The sequence below is a fragment of the Salmo salar genome, chromosome ssa01 (assembly GCF_905237065.1).
Source record: "Salmo salar chromosome ssa01, Ssal_v3.1, whole genome shotgun sequence".
Classification (NCBI taxonomy): domain Eukaryota; kingdom Metazoa; phylum Chordata; class Actinopteri; order Salmoniformes; family Salmonidae; genus Salmo; species Salmo salar.
This window is the reverse complement of record NC_059442.1, coordinates 149,533,341-149,553,862: the sequence shown is the minus strand read 5'-3', so window position 1 is coordinate 149,553,862 and position 20,522 is coordinate 149,533,341. Positions and strand designations below refer to the sequence as shown.

The following is a 20,522-nucleotide window of genomic DNA, read 5'->3' as shown; positions in this document are numbered from 1 at the left end:
AGTGTTGAGCAGGTTACACAGTAGCCCTGGGAAATGATGGCACTCTCACTGTGGAAATGTTGAGCACTACAATCATTTGTCACACAGCACTGACACAGCAATTGTTAAGAGTCATATTATACTCAATACCGGACAACAAGGCTGTGTGTGTTTACTGTGTGTGTGTGTCCTCTGATCTTGTGTTTACTCTTCATCATCCTGACTGATGACTCAGTCATACACTAAGTTGTTTTCCAGTTGGTCTGTGGAAGTAGGCCATGGGAATGTTGTTGTGTTATATGCTCATGCTTTATGTGTTTGAAGAGGCAACATGTGAAGAGTTTAATTCCAAAATGCTCTATATCCATTTTCAGAAATGTGCTTTTATTGTTTTAAGAAATTCTGAAAAAGATTGGTGTGTTTTTTTCACTATCTAATCATGACATGGGGTTGTTCAATGACAGACATGTACAGTATTTGTTTAAAATCTATCACTTGATGGTTTCATTTCAGGGAGAAAAATAATCATGTTTTTTTGCTAAATGCTACAGTATATCCGCCTCACTCTCAGAGAAATAAGTAGTACTACTAGGTTTTACACAGTGAAATGTAACAAATAGCTAAAAAAATGTATGAAGAAATGTACAAGTGATACATTTGTGACATCTATATTATAATTTTTGTATAATAATTCAATATAGTAATACGAGATCTGTATGTAAAACATTTACATTTTACTCATTTAGCAGATGCTCTTATCCAGAGCGACTTACAGTAAGTGCATTCATCTTAAAATAGCTAGGTAGACAATCACATTATACAGTCAGATATACAGGATATGAACATTCCATTCCAGCTAAACAATGGATGTATAGCATTTCACACAAAAAAAACACATTTTCATTCACATCTAAAGTCTATGAATATAACATCTGAGAACAGTAATATTTTACACACACACATGAAGGCAATCATTTCTGATGATATAGCATTTTGGAATTAAACTCTGCATATGTTTCTGAAGTTGCTTTGCAATAAATACGATAGCAACTGAAAGTGGTTTTCAGGGCAGGTTTCAAAAGTGAAGACTTTGAAAGTTAGTTAAGGGAACTGCCCTGAGTGGATGGACGAATGACTTTATTTGGTTCTTCTTAATGAAAATCTGATGTGTAGATCTAACTGTACAGTATAGGCATTCCTCCATAGCCTCAGTGTATATGGGTGTTTGACCTACAGTTGCCCCCAGTGAGTGGGAGAGAGAGGAAGAGAGAGATTGAGAGACCACCATGTACCACCCGCCTCTAACCACCTCGTCTCCGACGTTTACCATAGCCGTTGTGTTTTCATAGATACACAGATAGTTTCCTGTCAATGTTAGTGTGCTGAGGGACCTGCTGTTGAGACTGCATATCACTGTGTGACTCAGACATATTTGTGTACTTTGTAGTGCAGATGAAGTGTAGCAAAGTGTTTGTGAACTAATGAGGTGGTAATGTGTACACACACTCGCACACAGACACACCCTAGGGTTTTTAAGTCTATGGTCACTGGTTCACTCTTATTAGGTTGTGTGTGTGTGTGTGTGTGTGTGTGTGTGTGTGTGTGTGTGTGTGTGTGTGTGTGTGTGTGTGTGTGTGTGTGTGTGTGTGTGTGTGTGTGTGTGTGTGTGTGTGTGTGTGTGTGTGTGTGTGTGTGTGTGTGTAATAGACATCATAAATCCAGTCATAGCCTAACACGTTTATGGTCTGGTCTGCTGTGATTCACAGAGTGCTGGGAAAGTTCTGCTCATGGTAACAAACCACTTGAAGCTCTGCCTGTTTAGTGGTCTGTCTGGTCTATCTCTAGGGGGAATATTGAAGTAGGCCATGTCCTAATATTACCTCAGAACAAAGTATACACAATCTTATCATACACTAGCAAATGTATTGACTGTAAGCAAGTTTGACCTTAGTTACATATACTCCCCTTGACCAGTCTGTCTGTCTCTCTCTCTCTCTCTCTCTCTCTCTCTCTCTTTCTTTTTCTCTCCACCAAACACACGCACACTCTGCAATCAGGCACCCCTGCCTGTTGGGGTCAAAGGCCAAGTGGCCTAAATTTCAAAGTGGTCAGTTGACCCGGCCCTGTGTACCTTCCTCCAGCTGCTTTAGATTGTTTTCAAACAAACATCCGTGTGCGTGCGTGCGTGCGTGTGTGTGTGTGAATGAGGAATTAGTCTCTGCAACTGACCAGAAAGTATCTCAGTGCGTGACTCTGAGCCAAAGCCTTTCCTCTAGTGGTGTTTGAACTGGAGTCTGTGAAATATCCCTGGTGTCAGAAAACATCTACAAGGATCTACAGTACATCATGGGTGGGTGGGAGTCCCAAAGTTGAAGAAGTTACTTGAAAGGTTGTTCTGCATCAAGACAGTGACTGATGCATAAGCTTGGCTGTTCTTCAATGGTCCAGTTGACATCTGTGGGACTGTGTGTGTGTGTGTGTGTGTGTGTGTGTGTGTGTGTGTGTGTGTGTGTGTGTGTGTGTGTGTGTGTGTGTGTGTGTGTGTGTGTGTGTGTGTGTGTGTGTGTGTGTGTGTGTGTTTAGTTAATACAGATATTTGTGTTTCATAAAAGTAATTCTGATCCTGTCCTACACCACAGGGACGGCTGTCTGCGCCTGTTTTTATGACCTCACTAGACTTGGACACACAACACACAATACACAAATACACATTCACACACACTCACTAGCCGCCCACAGATCTGGGTCATTCTTTCTGTCTGGTGGAAGGATAGAGAGGGAAAAAGAGAGGGAAAAGAGCGGGAAAAGAGTGAGTAAAGAGAGGGAAAGAGAGGGAAAGAGAGGGGAGGTGAAAGAGGGGAAAGACTGGGGAAAGAGAGGGAAAGAGAGGAGAGGGAAAGAGAGGGAAAGAGAGGAGAGGGAAAGAGAGGGAAAGAGAGGAGAGGGGAAAGAGAGGGAAAGAGAGGAGAGGGAAAGAGAGGGAAAGAGAGGAGAGGGAAAGAGAGGAGAGGGAAAGAGAGGGAAAGAGAGGAGAGGGAAAGAGAGGGAAAGAGAGGAGAGGGAAACGAGGGAGGAAAGCTAGGGTTTGTTGATATTTCAACAGGATAACAGAGGTCAAAGTTTCAGTAATGCTGTCACTGCTTCATCTCCCTATCACACACACATAATTAATTAAACACACCCACACACACACTGATCCCTCCTAGAAGGGAGTGTGACCTCATAGCAGAGTCGACTTTAGCTATTATCCCTCTCCATGGTGACCGGGTGACCAAGTGACAGGAACGACTCCCAGGAGGTTCAGATCTTGGGCGGCACAGGTCACCACTGGCCCCCTACTCTGCTCCAGGCGCCCCTCGCTCCTCGCCCAGCTCCCCAGACTGGAAGACTGGCCCCATGTCCCTCTAGCCTAGACTTTCCCATACCACCCCTCCCTCCCAACCAGACTCCACACACTGTCCAGGCTTAGGGATTCCCATGAGCTGGTAAGGGAGGGAAAATAGGAGAAAGGGAGGGTGGTGGTTCGGAGAATAAATGGAAAATTGGTGTGTGTGTGTGCCCATCTCTCCAGTCACAATGATCCACAATACCAGACACAGTTTTACTATTCACCGCTGTGCTCATGAGTGTGAACTCATGACTGGAAATGTTAGATGGAAAACGCAACACTAGTTAAAGTGAGCCTGCTGAGAAGATGGAACCTGTGTTTCAGCACACTCAGGACTGTGTTTCAGCACACTCAGGACTGTGTTTCAGCACACTCAGGACTGTGTTTCAGCACACTCAGGACTGTGTTTCAGCACACTCAGGACTGTGTTTCAGCACACTCAGGACTGTGTTTCAGCACAGTCAGGACTGTGTTTCAGCACAGTCAGGACTGTGTTTCAGCACAGTCAGGACTGTGTTTCAGCACAGTCAGGACTGTGTTTCAGCACACTCAGGACTGTGTTTCAGCACACTCAGGACTGTGTTTCAGCACACTGAGGACTGTGTTTCAGCACACTCAGGACTGTGTTTCAGCACACTGAGGACTGTGTTTCAGCACACTCAGGACTGTGTTTACGACTCCAAGATACAGGATCCAGATAGATAATTTTAATACAGAAGGTTTTTACGTCCCTCTAGGCATGTGTGATAGAAAGAGCGAGATAGGGAGATGGAGAAAGAGAGAGAGAGATGGAGAGAGGGATAGAGAGAGGGAGAGAGGGATAGAGATAGGGAGATGGAGAAAGAGAGAGAGAGATGGAGAGAGGGATAGAGAGAGTGAGGGAATTGTAGAAACATTCCTGTAGACCCAGATACTTCATTCAGATCTAGAGGCCCACTGAGAGACCTCAGCCTGACCTGAGAATGAAGTCATCAACAAGTGACTGCCTAGTCGATGATCTCATCAACCGTCGCCTGGTTGTGCTGTTTAATACAGCTTGTGGTTTAAAACCTAGCAGCTTTTACATTGCAGTAATTTACTGCTGCATTAATGTTCTGTAGCAAGAGCTCCTTGCCTTGCTATGTTTTATTACATTAATGCCGTGGTTCACATGGACTGTTAAGCTGCCTTATGGTAGAGCGTCTTTGTGCCAAGTTATCAATTCAATGAAATGTGTTTCCAGGTAAACTGAGGGTTCGATAAAGAAGACAAATGTTTGTGAAAGGCCTTTTGAAGTAAAGCCCTTGGGTTTGGGTATATGATTTCCTCCTGTAGCTAAAATTGTTTATGAATGATGTTGTTGCCATGGGTTATCTCTCCGAGCCCTGACGTTTTACAGTATTTATTGTTTATTAGTTTAGAAGGCCATGTTGTGAAACCAAGCCCTGAGGGTCCGCTTTCTGTATTGTCTAGAGATACTGTGTGGGATAGCCGAGTTGTGAAATGATGTCATGGGTTGTTATCCCACAGCCTTCTAGTGATAGTGATGATAGTGAATGGTGTGTTGTTAGATGGAGACAGTCAGACCGTCACTAGGTTATCTATTCAACTCTCCAGCAAGCGACAGAGTCAGTGAGATGACAGTGTTGTTGTGAGATGGATGTGGCTACCTCTCCCCCAGTACTGATGGTGTTAATGACATGTTCATGTCACTGGGGTTATCTATCTTTAGGAGGTATGTGACAGTAGTGTTTGTGAAATAGCTGTGATCTGATGATGACACTGGGGTTCTGCGAGTTCTGTAGTGGTGGTGTTTATGAAATGGCCGTGTCAGCAGGGTTATCTCAGCCAGGCTGACCCTAGGTCAGTTATGTGTTAGCTCTGTGGCAGTGGCGGTTCTAGACCATTTCAACTGGGGGGGCCAAGCTGGGGCCAGTTGTACTGTTAGAGGGGCCAGTTACATTAATAACGGATGTAAAAAAAGAACGATAGCAAAAATTAGTTATGTAAAAATTATTTTATACTCCACATTTATGGGGGCCCCAGAACCGCTAGTGCTCTGTGGTGGTTGGACAGCCAGACTGCTATCAGCCCTACATCAGTGGCGTGGGCTGTTTCATCTGAGATTGTTTGTTTTTCCCTCTGTCTGTGTCTGTTTGTCAAAGGATCCTTCATTCCCTCTTTCCACATCTCTCTCCTCTCTTCCCTTCATCTCTCCTTCTCCCCTCCACATCTCACCCAGCTTCCCCTGGGACCGACACTACACAGACACCAGTGTTGGACCCAGAGTAACTCCTCACACACAGATGCATGCATGCTCCTACACACACACACACACACACACACACACACACACACACACACACACACACACACACACACACACACACACCCCTGGGAAGGGGAAAGGGGAGGAGCTGACCCTGTCAGTCAGGGAGCTCTGCAGGGGAAACCAAAACAGAGAGCAGAGCAGAGGAGTCAGGCTCCTCCAGGCTGGCTGACCAGGCCTGCCCTCTCTCTTTCTCCCTCCTCCTCTCTTCCTCTCCAGGCCTGGCTTTATGTAAACATGACAAGAGTTTGTTGGTTCGTTTTAGACAACCCCTCTCTCTGTCTGCAGCCCTGTTGTCATAAGGCTCTCCCTGTCTATACGTTTCATCCACCATTACTCCCATTCACCATGGCTGTGCTATGCCACTTACTGTTAGTGTAAGGTTGGTTATTTTAAACTGCTGTGTTGGTCAATGACCAAGTTTCTTTGCTGATTAAAGTTAAATGATGCCTGAGGTGGGAGGGGGAAAACTCTGCTTCTGAAACGTTTCATTCCAACACTGCTAATCCGTCTTTCAGAGGGGACGTTAAACGGGTATCCTGACTCTCTGTGGTCACTAAAGATCCCATGGCACTTATTGTAAGAGTAGGGGTGTTAACCCTGGTGTCCTGGCTAAATTCCCAATATGGCCATCATATTATCATGGCCACCTAATCATCCTCAGCTTCCAATTGGCTCATTCATCCCCCTTCCTCTCCCCTGTAACTATTCCCTAGGTCATTGCTGTAAATGATAATGTGTTTTCAGTCAACTTACCAGGTAAAATAAGAGTTAAATAAAAATAAATACATCATGTAACCGAGCGTTCTACCATGGTTTGCCCTTTCTACTGCCATAAATAATGATCACACACTCACTTTCTGTTCCCTTCTCCGCCCTCCCTCCTCTCTTTCTCCCCCCTCCCCTATGTCTCAAGGTGTGTAGTTGGTGAGAAGCCAGCTGGCTGGCCTTGGAGACACTCCTTCACTACGATGTAGAGTCCAGAAGAGAGAGAACGAGAGAGAGATAAAGACGAAAGAGAGAGTGTGTGAAAAACAGACACTCCACCTGGAAGAGAAACTGAAAGCGGGTGAGTAAGACATTGCAGGAAGAATCGGAAAGAAAGATAGGGAGACAAACCAGAAAGAAGGAAGAGGAACAACACCAGGGGGAGATAAGAAAGAGAGAGTGAGAGAGAGCGAGAGAGAGAGAGAGAGAGAGAGAGAGAGAGAGAGAGACTTTCAATCATTGACCTCAGGCTCTGTCTCCAAACCAACCTCTCCCTCCCTCCTTCTCCTCCCTCCTTTCCCTGCACCGGAACTGTTTACCCTCTCTCACACCTCCGTCACAACAGGACCCCATCCTTCAATCTCTCCCTTCACACTTTCCCCTCTTCCTGAAGACCCTGAGGACTTGAACCTTCACCTTTGACCCCACCTGTGTAACCACTGGGGCGGGAAAAAACATCACCAGGAACACTTCAGAACCACTTCAAACATCATCATCACCATGTGCCACGTGATTGTGACCTGTCGCTCCATGCTGTGGACTCTACTCAGCATCGTGGTCGCCTTCGGAGAGCTCATCGCCTTCATGAGCACCGATTGGCTGGTGGGCTTCCCCCGGACACCGGACGCCGTCTTCGGCCCTCATGGTGCCACAGCGGCTGGCGAGGCCTACCGGCCCACCCTGGGCATCTACGGCCGCTGCCTCAAGCTGCCCCACCTGCAGCGCGGCGTGCTGTGTGGGCCGTACGCCGTGCACTTTGGGGAGATCGCCAGCGGGTTCTGGCAGGCAGCGTCCATCTTCCTGGCGGCGGGGATCCTGCTACTGTGTGCCGTGGCCTTCATCTCTGTCTTCACCATGTGCTTCCAGAGCATCATGAAGAAGAGCATCTTCAACGTGTGTGGACTGCTGCAGGCCATCGCAGGTGAGACTGAGAGAGGGATACACGCACATGTAGACACACATTTCACACACACACACATATACACAGCAGAGTTGCACACTGACTTTCACATTGAGTTATTGACATGTAGTTACAGGGCTGACTTTAACTCACGCAGGAAATCCACAGACCCTCTTGTTGTAGTGTTGCTGCTTTCAGTATTGTATTGCCTGTTGATTGGTTGTAGTTTTGTCTGAGCTGTTCAGTAGTTAAATACAGTTGACTGACTGTTAGACCCCTGGAATGGAGAGAGAGGGGCTTGTGGAGGGGTGTGTTCTGTCTGAACAGCCAACATTCAACCCCATCCAGCTAACCTTTAGTGCTGCTGTCCACCTCTTCAGAGTTTAAACATTCACTAACTAGAGCAATCAGACCCCACTGACCACACACGAACACATGCACGTGTACACACACACACACACACACACACACACACACACACACACACACACACACACACACACACACACACACACACACACACACACACACACACACACACAGGCCCCCGAGAGTGCATTAACTCTTACTCCCAGCGTCCTCTCTGTGTGTTTGAGGTGAGTATTAACCTTATTGGTCAAGGGTCAGGGAACCACAGCAGCCTTGTACCTCCCTCTGAGGTCGTTGCCATCAGCAACAAGGGCCCAAATATTTGTCCTCTTGGGTCAGCTGGGGATGATGTCATGTGACCTGTGTGGTGTGTCCGCATGCGTGTGTATCTGTGTATGACTCTCAAGCCACTTTGACCTGCTGTGGTGAATTATGGGAGGGAGGAGGCGGTCATTGGAGAGAGTGAAGTTATTCCGCCTGAATCTTGCTATTGTGTTGTTATTGAACATAGTCAGAGGACGTCCACAACTGGACTGATTAGAAGAGCAGAACTGCTCGTTAAGGGTCTGTGGGTCGCCGGGAGGAAGGGGATGAGAATAAGGAAGAGGAAAGGGGCAGAGGGGAAACCAGAAATAGCAGGGGGGTGTTTCTTTAATGCCCTCAGCCTAGGGTTGAATGGCGAGAACCAGGTTACTGAGATTTACCACTCTAAACCACTCCCTTTTCCCTGGATATATAACTGCGAGAAACCAGTAAATTAAAATAAACTATGAACAGCATGGCTTGAAATGGAAGTGTTAAATGATATGTGATGTCTAATCTGGCTTCTCAACTGCCTCTGCATGATGAATATACAATGCTCAGGGTGGGGACAGACAGCCCATCTCAGTATGGAGTGCAGTTCACAATGCATGTAGACCTTTCTTCTTATCATGGTCACTTTTTGTCTTATGACAGGCAGGGCAGCATATTCTATGCTACAGTAATATAAAGACTGAATGCACGTATAATCTCCATCTGGCTTTCGGAGGACACCCTACTTTTTTATTGTTAAGATGTTTTTGTTTATTTATTGCAGCTGCAGAGTTTTAAAACAGCCTATCACTTGAATATTATTGCTTTCAATCAGAGCAGGCGCGAGCACTCTCTAGTAGTCTTTCTCTCTCTCCATCAACTCCATTCAAGTTGAATCCAAAATAGATCATCCTGTTCTAGATTGATATAAAGCCCCATATATAGATGTTCTAGCCTACCTCTTTCAGGTAATACATTTATTGCAGTATTAGCCTTATAATTAGCTAATTAATGGTGGGTTATGCATAATGTCTAACTTATAGCCTCTGTTTCTTGCGCAATACGTACGCACCTGTGCTCCGCTGGCCTCTCTCCTTAAAAAACACTCTTAGCTCTTGGAGTCCCTTGCAGGAAAAGCTAGACTACAATAGCTTGCTGGACATTATTTTTTATACCTATAGACTATTCAAAGAGGGTACGCAAGCTCTTGTTTGCTGAATGTTAAGTACAGCAGCCAATAGAACTCATGGGTAGTTTGAAAGAAGAGCGAACGCTCGTGCGGCGGCAGTAGGCTATAGCAGTAATTTATTCAGACCCATAACCATTCAATCTTTGTGAAAAGAAGAGAAAGCCTTCTGCATCTAATTCTTGTACTATTCAAGGTGTCATTAGAATGAAGAAGATCATTTCATTTAACTGTTAAAAGCGAGGAAGGAATGATGCAACAATAGAGAGAGAAAGAGGAGGTAGGCTGATAATATTAGGGGAAATATTATAAAAACGATTTATTCGTCAGCCTACTAATAATACAAATAGGCCCTATTATATTTCTAAATTAAAATCAAATTCACTAGCCTGTAATTGTAACTTTGTTCGCCGCATGTGCTGCACCAGAATCGCATGTTCTCTCCATGCTTTATCGTGGTTTGAATGATGTGCTTAATTCAGTCCATATAATCCAGTAGCCTATAATACAATACAGTACATTAATACAGTTCACACTAAAAAAGATTAGCCTACTGGAGCTAGTTTTATTCATTTACCCAAGAGAGCATATAGCTAGCTACATCTATGGGCTTTTATGTTTTTCTGTCAGGTGTAATGTGCAGTAGCCTATATCATGTATGTATTGGATAACAGCACAATCATATGGGCTTTTTTGGGCTTGACCTCATTAAATGTATTTAATGTGGGGCTCATAAAATGTATATAATGTATGGCTCATCAGGGTCAAGTAGCATCATGATTGAATTTTCGATCAAAGCTCTAATCAAATCCAGACATATGCTTATTTATATGCTTTATAATGCTGTTGAATGACACTTCCGGTTTTTGGTTACCTGGTAGAAAAGGGATTTATTCTCAGGATGGAACATTTGTAAAATACCGGGAAAATATTCAACTCTACCTTAACCCTCAGCCCCTTGTCGTGAACAGTCTCCCTGGCTACAGAAAGGGATAAAGAACAAAACACACTGCAGAAACACCACACCCAGCAGTGATCAGTGTTGATGTGTCTCTGGTACTTTTTTCTGTTGCTGTTTTTCCTCCACCTCCACATGTGTCCTAGACGAGAGGGATAGAAAAGTCTCTCCACCTCTCTCTCTCTCCCTCTCTTCCTCTCTCCTTTCTGACAGATTTTCCTCCAATCAACATTTCCACTAAGTGTGCCGACCGGCCGTAATGTTCCCGTAATGTGACCGTAACTGGGATCAGGTGGCAGATGTTTTGGGAAATACTTTACCTCAGAGGGAGAGATTGTGTTTCTGTAGCCAGCGGTGGTCACGTCATCTCACTGGAGTCATCAGAGTGGTCCTGATTCTATTAAACACATTTATACACACTGATGTCATATTGGGAAGGCTTTATCTCTAATAGAAATCAATTGGATATGCAGTATAACTAGCCAAGTGTTTAAGGCCAGACCGGGGCAGGGTTTTTTCAGAAACACAGTTAGAGACGAGAAGACTAAGAAACGGCAGGTAGTTAAACTGTCTCCAGGTCTACAGCTGGGAGTGTCATAATATCCTTTTATTGTGGCCATAAACTCTCCCTCCCAGCTCCAACCAACCAGCCAGCCAGCCAACCAGATGACAAGCCAAATTCAGCCATGATGAGTCATAGGACTGTCACACAGATGGCTTTTGACCTGGGCACTAGCTGTGGGTTGATGGCAGATGGGAATGTGACCGTGATCCAGTTAACAGATGCAATAATGATACTGCGTGACTATGACTGTTACAGATCTGATTAACAGATGATCATGACTGTATTGGAACAGTCTGATCATGATGAATAGTCTAGGTCTGGATGTTACTATTGTTGAGCAAACAGAGAGAGCAGAAGTACAGTACAGAAGTAGAGGACAGGTGTGACTGGAAATTCATCTGATTACCAAAGCAAAGGTCTGCTAACTGCTTGCTTGCTAGCCCCGGTCTGCTAACTGCTAGCTTGTTAGCCCCGGCCTACTAACTGCTAGCTTATTAGCCCCGGGCCTGCTAACTGTCTGAATCGCCGTGTCCCCAGCCAGCCCAACCAATCACTGGACCATATGATCACTTGGCTACACATGCTTCTCTCTAATATCAATATGCCTCGTCCATTACTGTCCTGGTTAGTGATTACTGTCTTATTTCACTGTAGAGCCTCTAGCCCTGCTCAATATGCCTTAACCAACCATGTTGTTCCAACTCCTACATATGCGATGACATCACCTGGTTTAAACATCTCTAGAGAATATACATTGAGGGAAAAAAGTATTTGATCCCCTGCTGATTTTGTACGTTTGCCCAATGACAAATAAATGATCAGTCTATAATTTTAATGGTAGGTTTAATTGAACAGTAAGAGACATAATAACAACAAAAATATCCAGAAAAACGCATGTCAAAAATGTTATAAAATGATTTGCATTTTAACCTCTTACATCTAGATGTTCCGCTAGCGGAACACCGCTCCAATATCCAATGATAGGGCGTGGCGCGAATTACAAATTCCTCGAAAATCCGAAAACTTCAATTTTTCAAACATATGACTATTTTACACCATTTTAAAGACAAGACTCTCCTTTATCTAACCACACTGTCCGATTTCAAAAAGGCTTTACAACGAAAGCAAAACATTAGATTATGTCAGGAGAGTACCCAGCCAGAAATAATCAGACACCCATTTTTCAAGCTAGCATATAATGTCACAAAAACCAAAACCACAGCTAAATGCAGTACTAACCTTTGATGATCTTCATCAGATGACACTCCTAGGACATTATGTTATACAATACATGCATGTTTTGTTCAATCAAGTTCATATATCAAAAACCAGCTTTTTACATTAGCATGTGACGTTCAGAACTAGCATACCCACCGAACACTTCCGGTGAATTTACTAAATTACTCACGATAAACGTTCACAAAAAAACATAACAATTATTTTAAGAATTATAGATACAGAACTCCTTTATGCAATCGCGGTGTCCAATTTTAAAATAGCTTTTCGGTGAAAGCACATTTTGCAATATTCTGAGTAGATAGCCCGGCCATCACAGGCTAGCTATTTTGACACCCACCAAGTTTGGTACTCACCAAACTCAGATTTACTATAAGAAAAATTGGATTACCTTTGCTGTTCTTCGTCAGAATGCACTCCCAGGACTTCTACTTAAACAACAAATGTTGGTTTGGTTCCAAATAATCCATAGTTATATCCAAATAGCGGTGTTTTGTTCGTGCGTTCAAGACACTATCCGAAGGGTAACGAAGGGTGACGCGCCGGCGCATATCGTGACAAAAAATGTCAAAATATTCCATTACCGTACTTCGAAGCATGTCAAACGCTGTTTAAAATCAATTTTTATGCAATTTTTGTCGTAAAATAGCGATAATATTCCGACCGGGAGAGGTCGTTTTCGTTCAAAGACTGAAAATGTAAAATGGACTCTTCACGTGCACGCGCGCACCCGTCTCATTGTTCTCAGATCGACCACTATCCAAATGCGCTACTGTTTTTCAGCCTGGGACTGCAGAGTCATCATTCAACGTTCTGGCGCCTTCTGAGAGCCTATGGGAGCCTTAGAAAGTGTCACGTTACAGCAGAGATCCTCTGTTTTCAATAAAGAGGCTAAAGAAGGCCAAGAAATGGTCAGAGAGGGCACTTCCTGTTTGGAATCTTCTCAGGTGTTAGCCTGCCATATGAGTTCTGTTATACTCACAGTCACCATTCAAACAGTTTTAGAAACTTTAGGGTGTTTTCTATCCAAATCAAACAATTATATGCATATTCTAGTTTCTGGGCAGGAGTAATAAACAGATTAAATCGGGTACGTTTTTTATCCGGCCGTGAAAATACTGCCCCCTATCCATAACAGGTTAATGAGGGAAATAAGTATTTGACGCCTCTGCAAAACATGACTTAGTACTTGGTGGCAAAACCCTTGTTGGCAATCACAGAGGTCAGATGTTTCTTGTAGTTGGCCACCAGGTTTGCACACATCTCAGGAGGGATTTTGTCCCACTCCTCTTTGCAGATCTTCTCCAAGTCATTAAGGTTTCAAGGCTGACGTTTGGCAACTCAAACCTTCAGCTCCCTCCACAGATTTTCTATGGGATTAAGGTCTGGAGACTGGCTAGGCCACTCCAGGACCTAAATGTGCTTCTTCTTGAGCCACTCCTTTGTTGCCTTGACCATGTGTTTTGGGTCATTGTCATGATGGAATACCCATCCACGACCCATTTTCAATGCCCTGGCTGAGGGAAGGAGGTTCTCACCCAAGATTTGACGGTACATGGCCCCGTCCATCGTCCCTTTGATGCGGTGAAGTTGTCCTGTCCCCTTAGCAGAAAAACACCCCCAAAGCATAATGTTTCCACCTCCATGTTTGATGGTGGGGATGGTGTTCTTGGGGTCATAGGCAGCATTCCACCTCCTCCAAACACAGCGAGTTCAGTTGATGCCAAAGAGCTCCATTTTGGTCTCATCTGACCACAACACTTTCACCCAGTTGTCCTCTGAATCATTCAGATGTTCATTGGCAAACTTCAGATGGGCATGTATATGTGTTTTCTTGAGCAGGGGGACCTTGCGGGCGCTGCAGGATTTCAGTCCTTCTTGGTGACTATGGTCCCAGCTGCCTTGAGATCATTGACAAGATCCTCCCGTGTAGTTCTGGGCTGATTCCTCACCGTTCTCATGATCATTGCAACTCCACGAGGTGAGCTCTTGCATGGAGCCCCAGGCCGAGGGAGATTGACAGTTCTTTTGTGTTTCTTCCATTTGCGAATAATCGCACCAACTGTTGTCACCTTCTCACCAAGCTGCTTGGCTTGTAGCCCATTCCAGCCTTGTGTAGGTCTACAATCTTGTCCCTGACATCCTTGGAGAGCTCTTTGGTCTTGGCCATCGTGGAGAGTTTGGAATCTGATTGATTGATTGCTTCTGTGGACAGGTGTCTTTTATTCAGGTAACAAGCTGAGATTAGGAGCACTCCCTTTAAGAGTGTGCTCGTAATCTCAGCTCGTTACCTGTATAAAAGACACCTGGGAGCCAGAAATCTTTCTGATTGAGAGGGGGTCAAATACTTATTTCCCTCGTTAAAATGCAAATCATTTTATAACATTTTTTACATGCATTTTTTCTGGATTCTTTTGTTGTTATTCTTTCTCTCAATGTTCAAATAAACCTACAATTAAAATTATAGACTGATCATTTCTTTGTCAGTGGGCAAACGTACAAAGTCAGCAGGGGATCAAATACTTTTTTCCCTCACTGTATCTCTCGTCATTACTCAATGTCTAGGTTTACCTCCAATGTACTCACATCCTACCTTACCTTTGTGTGTACACTATGCCTTGAATCTATGCTATCGTGCCCAGAAACCTGCTCCTTTTACTCTCTGTTCCTAACGTGCTAGACGGCCAGTTCGTATAGCCTTTAGCCGTACCCTTATCCTACTTCTCCTCTGTTCCTCTGGTGATGTAGAGGTTAATCCAGGTCTTGCAGTGCCTAGCTCCACTCCCACTCCCCAGGTGCTCTCATTTGTTGACTTCTGTAACCGTAAAAGCCTTGGTTTCATGCATGTTAACATTAGAAGCCTACCCCCTAAGTTTGTTTTACTCACTGCTTTAGCACACTCTGCCAACCCGGATGTCTTAGCCATGTCTGAATCCTGGCTTTGCAAAACCCCCAAAAACCCTGAAATGTCCATCCCTAACTATAACATTTTCCGCCAAGATAGAACTGCAAAAGGGGGCGGTGTTGCAATCTACTGCAGAGATATCCTGCTGAGTTCTGTGTTACTATCCAGGTCTGTACCCAAACAATTCGAACTTCTACTTCTAAAAATTCACCTTTCCAGAAACAAGTCTCTTGCCGCTTGCTATAGACCACCCTCTGCCCCCAGCTGTGCCCTCGACACCATATGTGAATTGATTGCCCCCCATCTATCTTCTGAGCTCGTGCTACTAGGTGACCTAAACTGGGACATGCTTAACCTCTATGGGCTAGGTGGGACGCTAGCGTGCCACCCGTGGTGCACTCCATCAACAGCAGGTGCATTTCAAGAGCGGCAAATTTGAATCCAAATAAATGTCAAAATTCAAATTTTTCAAACATACAACTATTTTACACCCTTTGAAAGATAAACATCTCCTTAATCTAACCACGTTTTACGATTTCAAAAAGGTTTTACGGCGAAAGCATAAATTTAGAGTATGTTAGGACAGTACATTTACAAGAGTTGTGTGTAATGTTTTGTCAAGTCAAAGACAGGGTCACCAAAACCATAAAACCAGCTAAAATGATGCACTAACCTTTTACAATCTCCATCAGATGACACTCCTAGGACATTATGTTAGACAATGCATGCATTTTTAGTTCTATCAAGTTCATATTTATATCCAAAAACAGCGTTTTACTATGGCATTGATGTTGAGGAAATCATTTCCCTCCAATAACCGGCAGTCAAGTCAGCGTCACAAATTAAATAATTAAAATTAGAAAACATTGGTAAAATATTATATTGTCATTTAAAGAATTATAGATTTACATCTCTTGAACGCAATCAACTTGCCAGATTTAAAAATAACCTTACTGGGAAATCACACTTTGCAATAATCTGAGCACTGCGCCCAGAAAAATACGCGTTGCGATACAGACTAGACGTCATGTTGGGGAGATCTAAAATCGAAAATACTATGTAAATAATCCATTACCTTTGATTCTCTTCATCAGATGTCACTTCCAGGTATCACAGGTCCATAACGAATGTAGTTTTGTTCAAAAAAAGCTCATCATTTATGTCCAAAAATCTCCGTCTTGTTAGCACATGATCTAAGCCAGCCGGACTTCTCGTCATGAACGAGGGGAAAAAATATATTTACGTTCGTTCAAACATGTCAAACGTTGTATAGCATAAATCATTAGGGCCTTTTTAACCAGAACATGAATAATATTCAAGGTGGACGAATGCATACTCTTTTATAACGTATTGGAACGAGGGTACCCAACATGAACTCGCGCGCCAGGTGTCTAATGGGCCATCATCGTTCCATGGCTCTTGTTCGGTCAGATCTCCCTCCAGAAGACTCAAAACACTTTGTAAAGGCTGGTGACATCTAGTGGAAGCAATAGGAAGTGCCAAAATATTCCTCAGCCCCTGTGTTTTTCAATGGGATAGGTTTAAAGGTAATACAACACATCAGGTATCCACTTCCTGTCAGAAAATGTCTCAGGGTTTTGCCTGCCAAATGAGTTCTGTTATACTCACAGACACCATTCAAACAGTTTTAGAAACTTTAGAGTGTTTTCTATCCATATATAATAAGTATATGCATATTCTAGTTACTGGGTAGGATTAGTAACCAGATTAAATCGGGTAAAAAAAAATTATCCAGACGTGCAAATGCTGCCCCCTAGCCCTAACAGGTTAACACCCCGGCCATCCTACAATCTTAGCTTGATGCCCTCAATCTCACACAAATTATCAATGAACCTACCAGGTACAACCCCAAATCCGTAAACACGGGCACCCTCATAGATATCATCCTAACCTACTCGCCCTCCAAATACACCTCTGCTGTTTTCAATCACGATCTCAGCGATCACTGCCTCATTGCCTGCATCCGTAATGGGTCTGCGATCAAACGACCACCCCTCTTCACTGTCAAACGCTCCCTAAAACATTTCTGCGAGCAGGCCTTTCTAATCGACCTTGCCGGGGTATCCTGGAATGACAATGACCTCATTCCGTCAGTAGAGGATGCCTGGTTATTCTTTAAAAGTGCCTTCATCACCATCTTAAATAAGCATGCCCCATTCAAAAAAAAAATTGAACTAGGAATAGATATAGTCCTTGGTTCACTCCAGACCTGTCTGCCCTTGACCAGCACAAACAGATCCTATGGCGTTCTGCATTAGCATCGAATAGCCCCCGCGATATGCAACTTTTCAGGGAAGTTAGGAACAAATATACACAGGCAGTTAGGAAAGCTAAGGCTAGCTTTTTCAAACAGAAATTTGCATCCTGTAGTACAAACTCAAAAAAGTTCTGGGACACTGTAAAGTCCATGGAGAATAAGAGCACCTCCTCCCAGCTGCTCTGAGGCTAGGAAACACTGTTACCACCGATAAATCGACTATAATTGCGAATTTCAATAAGCATTTCTCTACGGCTGGCCATGCTTTTCACCTGGCTACCTCTACCCCAGTCAACTGCCAGGCACCCTCCACAGCAACCCGCCCAAGCCCCCACCATTTCTCCTTCACCCAAATCCAGATAGCTGATGTTCTGATAGAGCTGCAAAATCTGGACCCCTACAAATCAGCCAGGCTAGACAATCTGGACCCTCTCTTTCTAAAATGATCTGCCAAAATTGTTGCAACCCCTGTTACTAGCCTGTTCAACCTCTCTTTCGTATCATCTGAGATTCCCAAAGATTGGAAAGCTGCCGCGGTCATCCCCCTCTTCAAAGGGGGTGACACTCTAGACCCAAACTGCTACAGACCTATATCTATCCTACCCTGTCTTTCTAAGGTCTTCAAAAGCCAAGTTAACAAACAGATCACCGACCATTTCAAATCCCACCGTACCTTCTCCGCTATGCAATCTGGTTTCAGAGCTGGTCATGGGTGCACCTCAGCCTCACTCAAGGTCCTAAACGATATCATAACCGCCATCGATAAGAGACATTACTGTGCAGCCGTATTCATCGACCTGGCCAAGGCTTTCGACTCTGTCAATCACCACAGTCTTATTGGCAGACTCGACAGCCTTGGTTTCTCAAATGATTGCCTCGCCTGGTTTACCAACTACTTCTCTGAGTTCAGTGTGTCAAATCGGAGGGCCTGTTGTCCGGACCTCTGGCAGTCTCTATGGGGGTGCCACATGGTTCAATTCTCGGGCCAACTCTCTTCTCTGTATACATCAATGATGTTGCTCTTGCTGCTGGTGATTCTCTGATCCACCTCTATGCAGACGACACCATTCTATATACTTCTGGCCCCTCTTTGGACACTGTGTTAACTAACCTCCAGACAAGCTTCAATGCCATACAACTCTCCTTCCGTGGCCTCCAACTGCTCTTAAATGCCAGTAAAACTAAATGCATGCTATTCAATCGATCGCTGCCCGCACTTGCCCGCCCGTCCAGCATCACTACTCTGGACGGCTCTGACTTAGAATACATGGACAACTACAAATACCTAGGTGTCTGGTTAGACGTAAACTCTCCTTCCGGACTCACATTAAGCATCTCCTATCCAAAATTAAATCTATAATCGGCTTCCTATATCGCAACAAAGCATCCTTCACTCATGCTGCCAAACATACCCTCATAAAACTGACCATCCTACCGATCCTCAACTTCGGCGATGTCATCTATAAAATAGCCTCCATCACTACTCAACAAATTGGATGCAGTCTATCACAGTGCCATCCGTTTTGTCACCAAAGCCCCATATACTACCCACCACTGCGACCTGTACGCTCTCGTTGGTTGGCCCTCGCTTCATACTTGTCGCCAAACCCACTGGCTACAGGTTATCTACAAGTCTCTGCTAGGTAAAGCCCCGCCTTATCTCAGCTCACTGGTCACCATAGCAGCACCCACTCATAGCACGCGCTCCAGCAGGTATATCTCACTGGTCACCCCCAAAGCCAATTCCTCCTTTGGTTGCCTTTCCTTCCAGTTGTCTGCTGTCAATGACTGGAACGAACTGCAAAAATCACTGAAGCTGGAGACTCATATCTCCCTCACTAGCTTTAAGCACCAGCTGTCAGAGCAGCTCACAGATCACATCTGTAAACAGCCCATCTATCTACCTCATCCCCATACTGTATTTATTTATCTTGCTCCTTTGCATCCCAGTATCTCTACTTGCACATTCATCTTCTGCAGATCTACCATTCCAGTGTTTAATTGCCATATTGTAATTACTTCGCCACCATGGCCTATTTATTGCCTTATCTTACCTCATTTGCACATGCTGTATATAGACTTTTTGTTTTCTTTTTTGTACTGTATTATTGACTGTATGTTTTGTTTATTCCATGTGTAACTCTGTGTTGTTGTATGTGTCGAATTGCTATGCTTTATCTTGGCCAGGTCGCAGTTGCAAATGAGAACTTGTTTTCAACTAGCCTACCTGGTTAAATAAAGGTGAAATAAAATAAATAAAATAAAGATGTTGGTCAGTCACAACCAGTGTTGACAATAGAGGTATGTGGGTGAGAGATATAGCGAGAGATGGCGAGAGAGAGAGTGTTTACAACCGTAGTGTGGGTGTATAAGAATTAAAGGCATAGAAAGAGAGAATCAGTGAGTAAGAGAAAGAGTGAGAGAGAGAGTTGGGTAAAAGGAAGTGTGGTGTAGATAAGGCTGATAGATATGAATGGAAAGTCCGGTCCATGGTCACAGTGCATATTACTGTAATCCTGAATCAGGCTCGTAGGACTTCCTACCAACAGAACAGTACCAGAACAGAATGACTGTGTGGAAGGAACCAGGATAATATAGGTCCCTATTATTCCCTGTTCAAGTCCTCCGTAGGACAGTGGAGCTAAACAGAGAGGAACACTACAGTTTTACACTACAGTCCTCTGTGGGACAGTGGAGCTAAACAGAGAGGAACACTACAGTTTTACACTACAGTCCTCCGTGGGACAGTGGAGCTAAACAGAGAGGAACACTACAGTTTTACACTACAGTCCTCCATGGGACAGTGGAGCTAAACAGAGAGGAACACTACAGTTTTACACTACAGTCCTCCGTAGGACAGTGGAGCTAAACAGAGAGGAACACTACAGTTTTACACTACAGTCCTCCGTAGGACAGTGGAGCTAAACAGAGAGGAACACTACAGTTTTACACTACAGTCCTCCGTAGGACAGTGGAGCTAAACAGAGAGGAACACTACAGTTTTACACTACAGTCCTCCGTGGGACAGTGGAGCTAAACAGAGAGGAACACTACAGTTTTACACTACAGTCCTCTGTGGGACAGTGGAGCTAAACAGAGAGGAACACTACAGTTTTACACTACAGTCCTCCGTGGGACAGTGGAGCTAAACAGAGAGGAACACTACAG

The 20,522-nt window shown here is 44.2% G+C and overlaps 1 protein-coding gene across 7 annotated transcripts in view; it reads left to right on the top strand.

Annotated features, from left to right (window-relative positions):
* Positions 1–20,522, top strand: part of LOC106568131 (LHFPL tetraspan subfamily member 2) — an 82,384-nt gene that overhangs the window by 54,314 nt on the left and 7,548 nt on the right. For 5 of the 7 annotated variants that reach the window (XM_014138166.2, XM_014138192.2, XM_014138173.2 and 2 more), the window contains one exon: positions 6,592–7,584. In XM_014138166.2, the coding sequence (XP_013993641.1) occupies positions 7,164–7,584 (421 nt within the window). In that variant the 5' untranslated portion in view covers positions 6,592–7,163. The remainder of the gene's footprint in view (positions 1–6,591; positions 7,585–20,522) is intronic. The other 2 variants (XM_045692146.1, XM_014138201.2) reach the window with 1 other exon arrangement.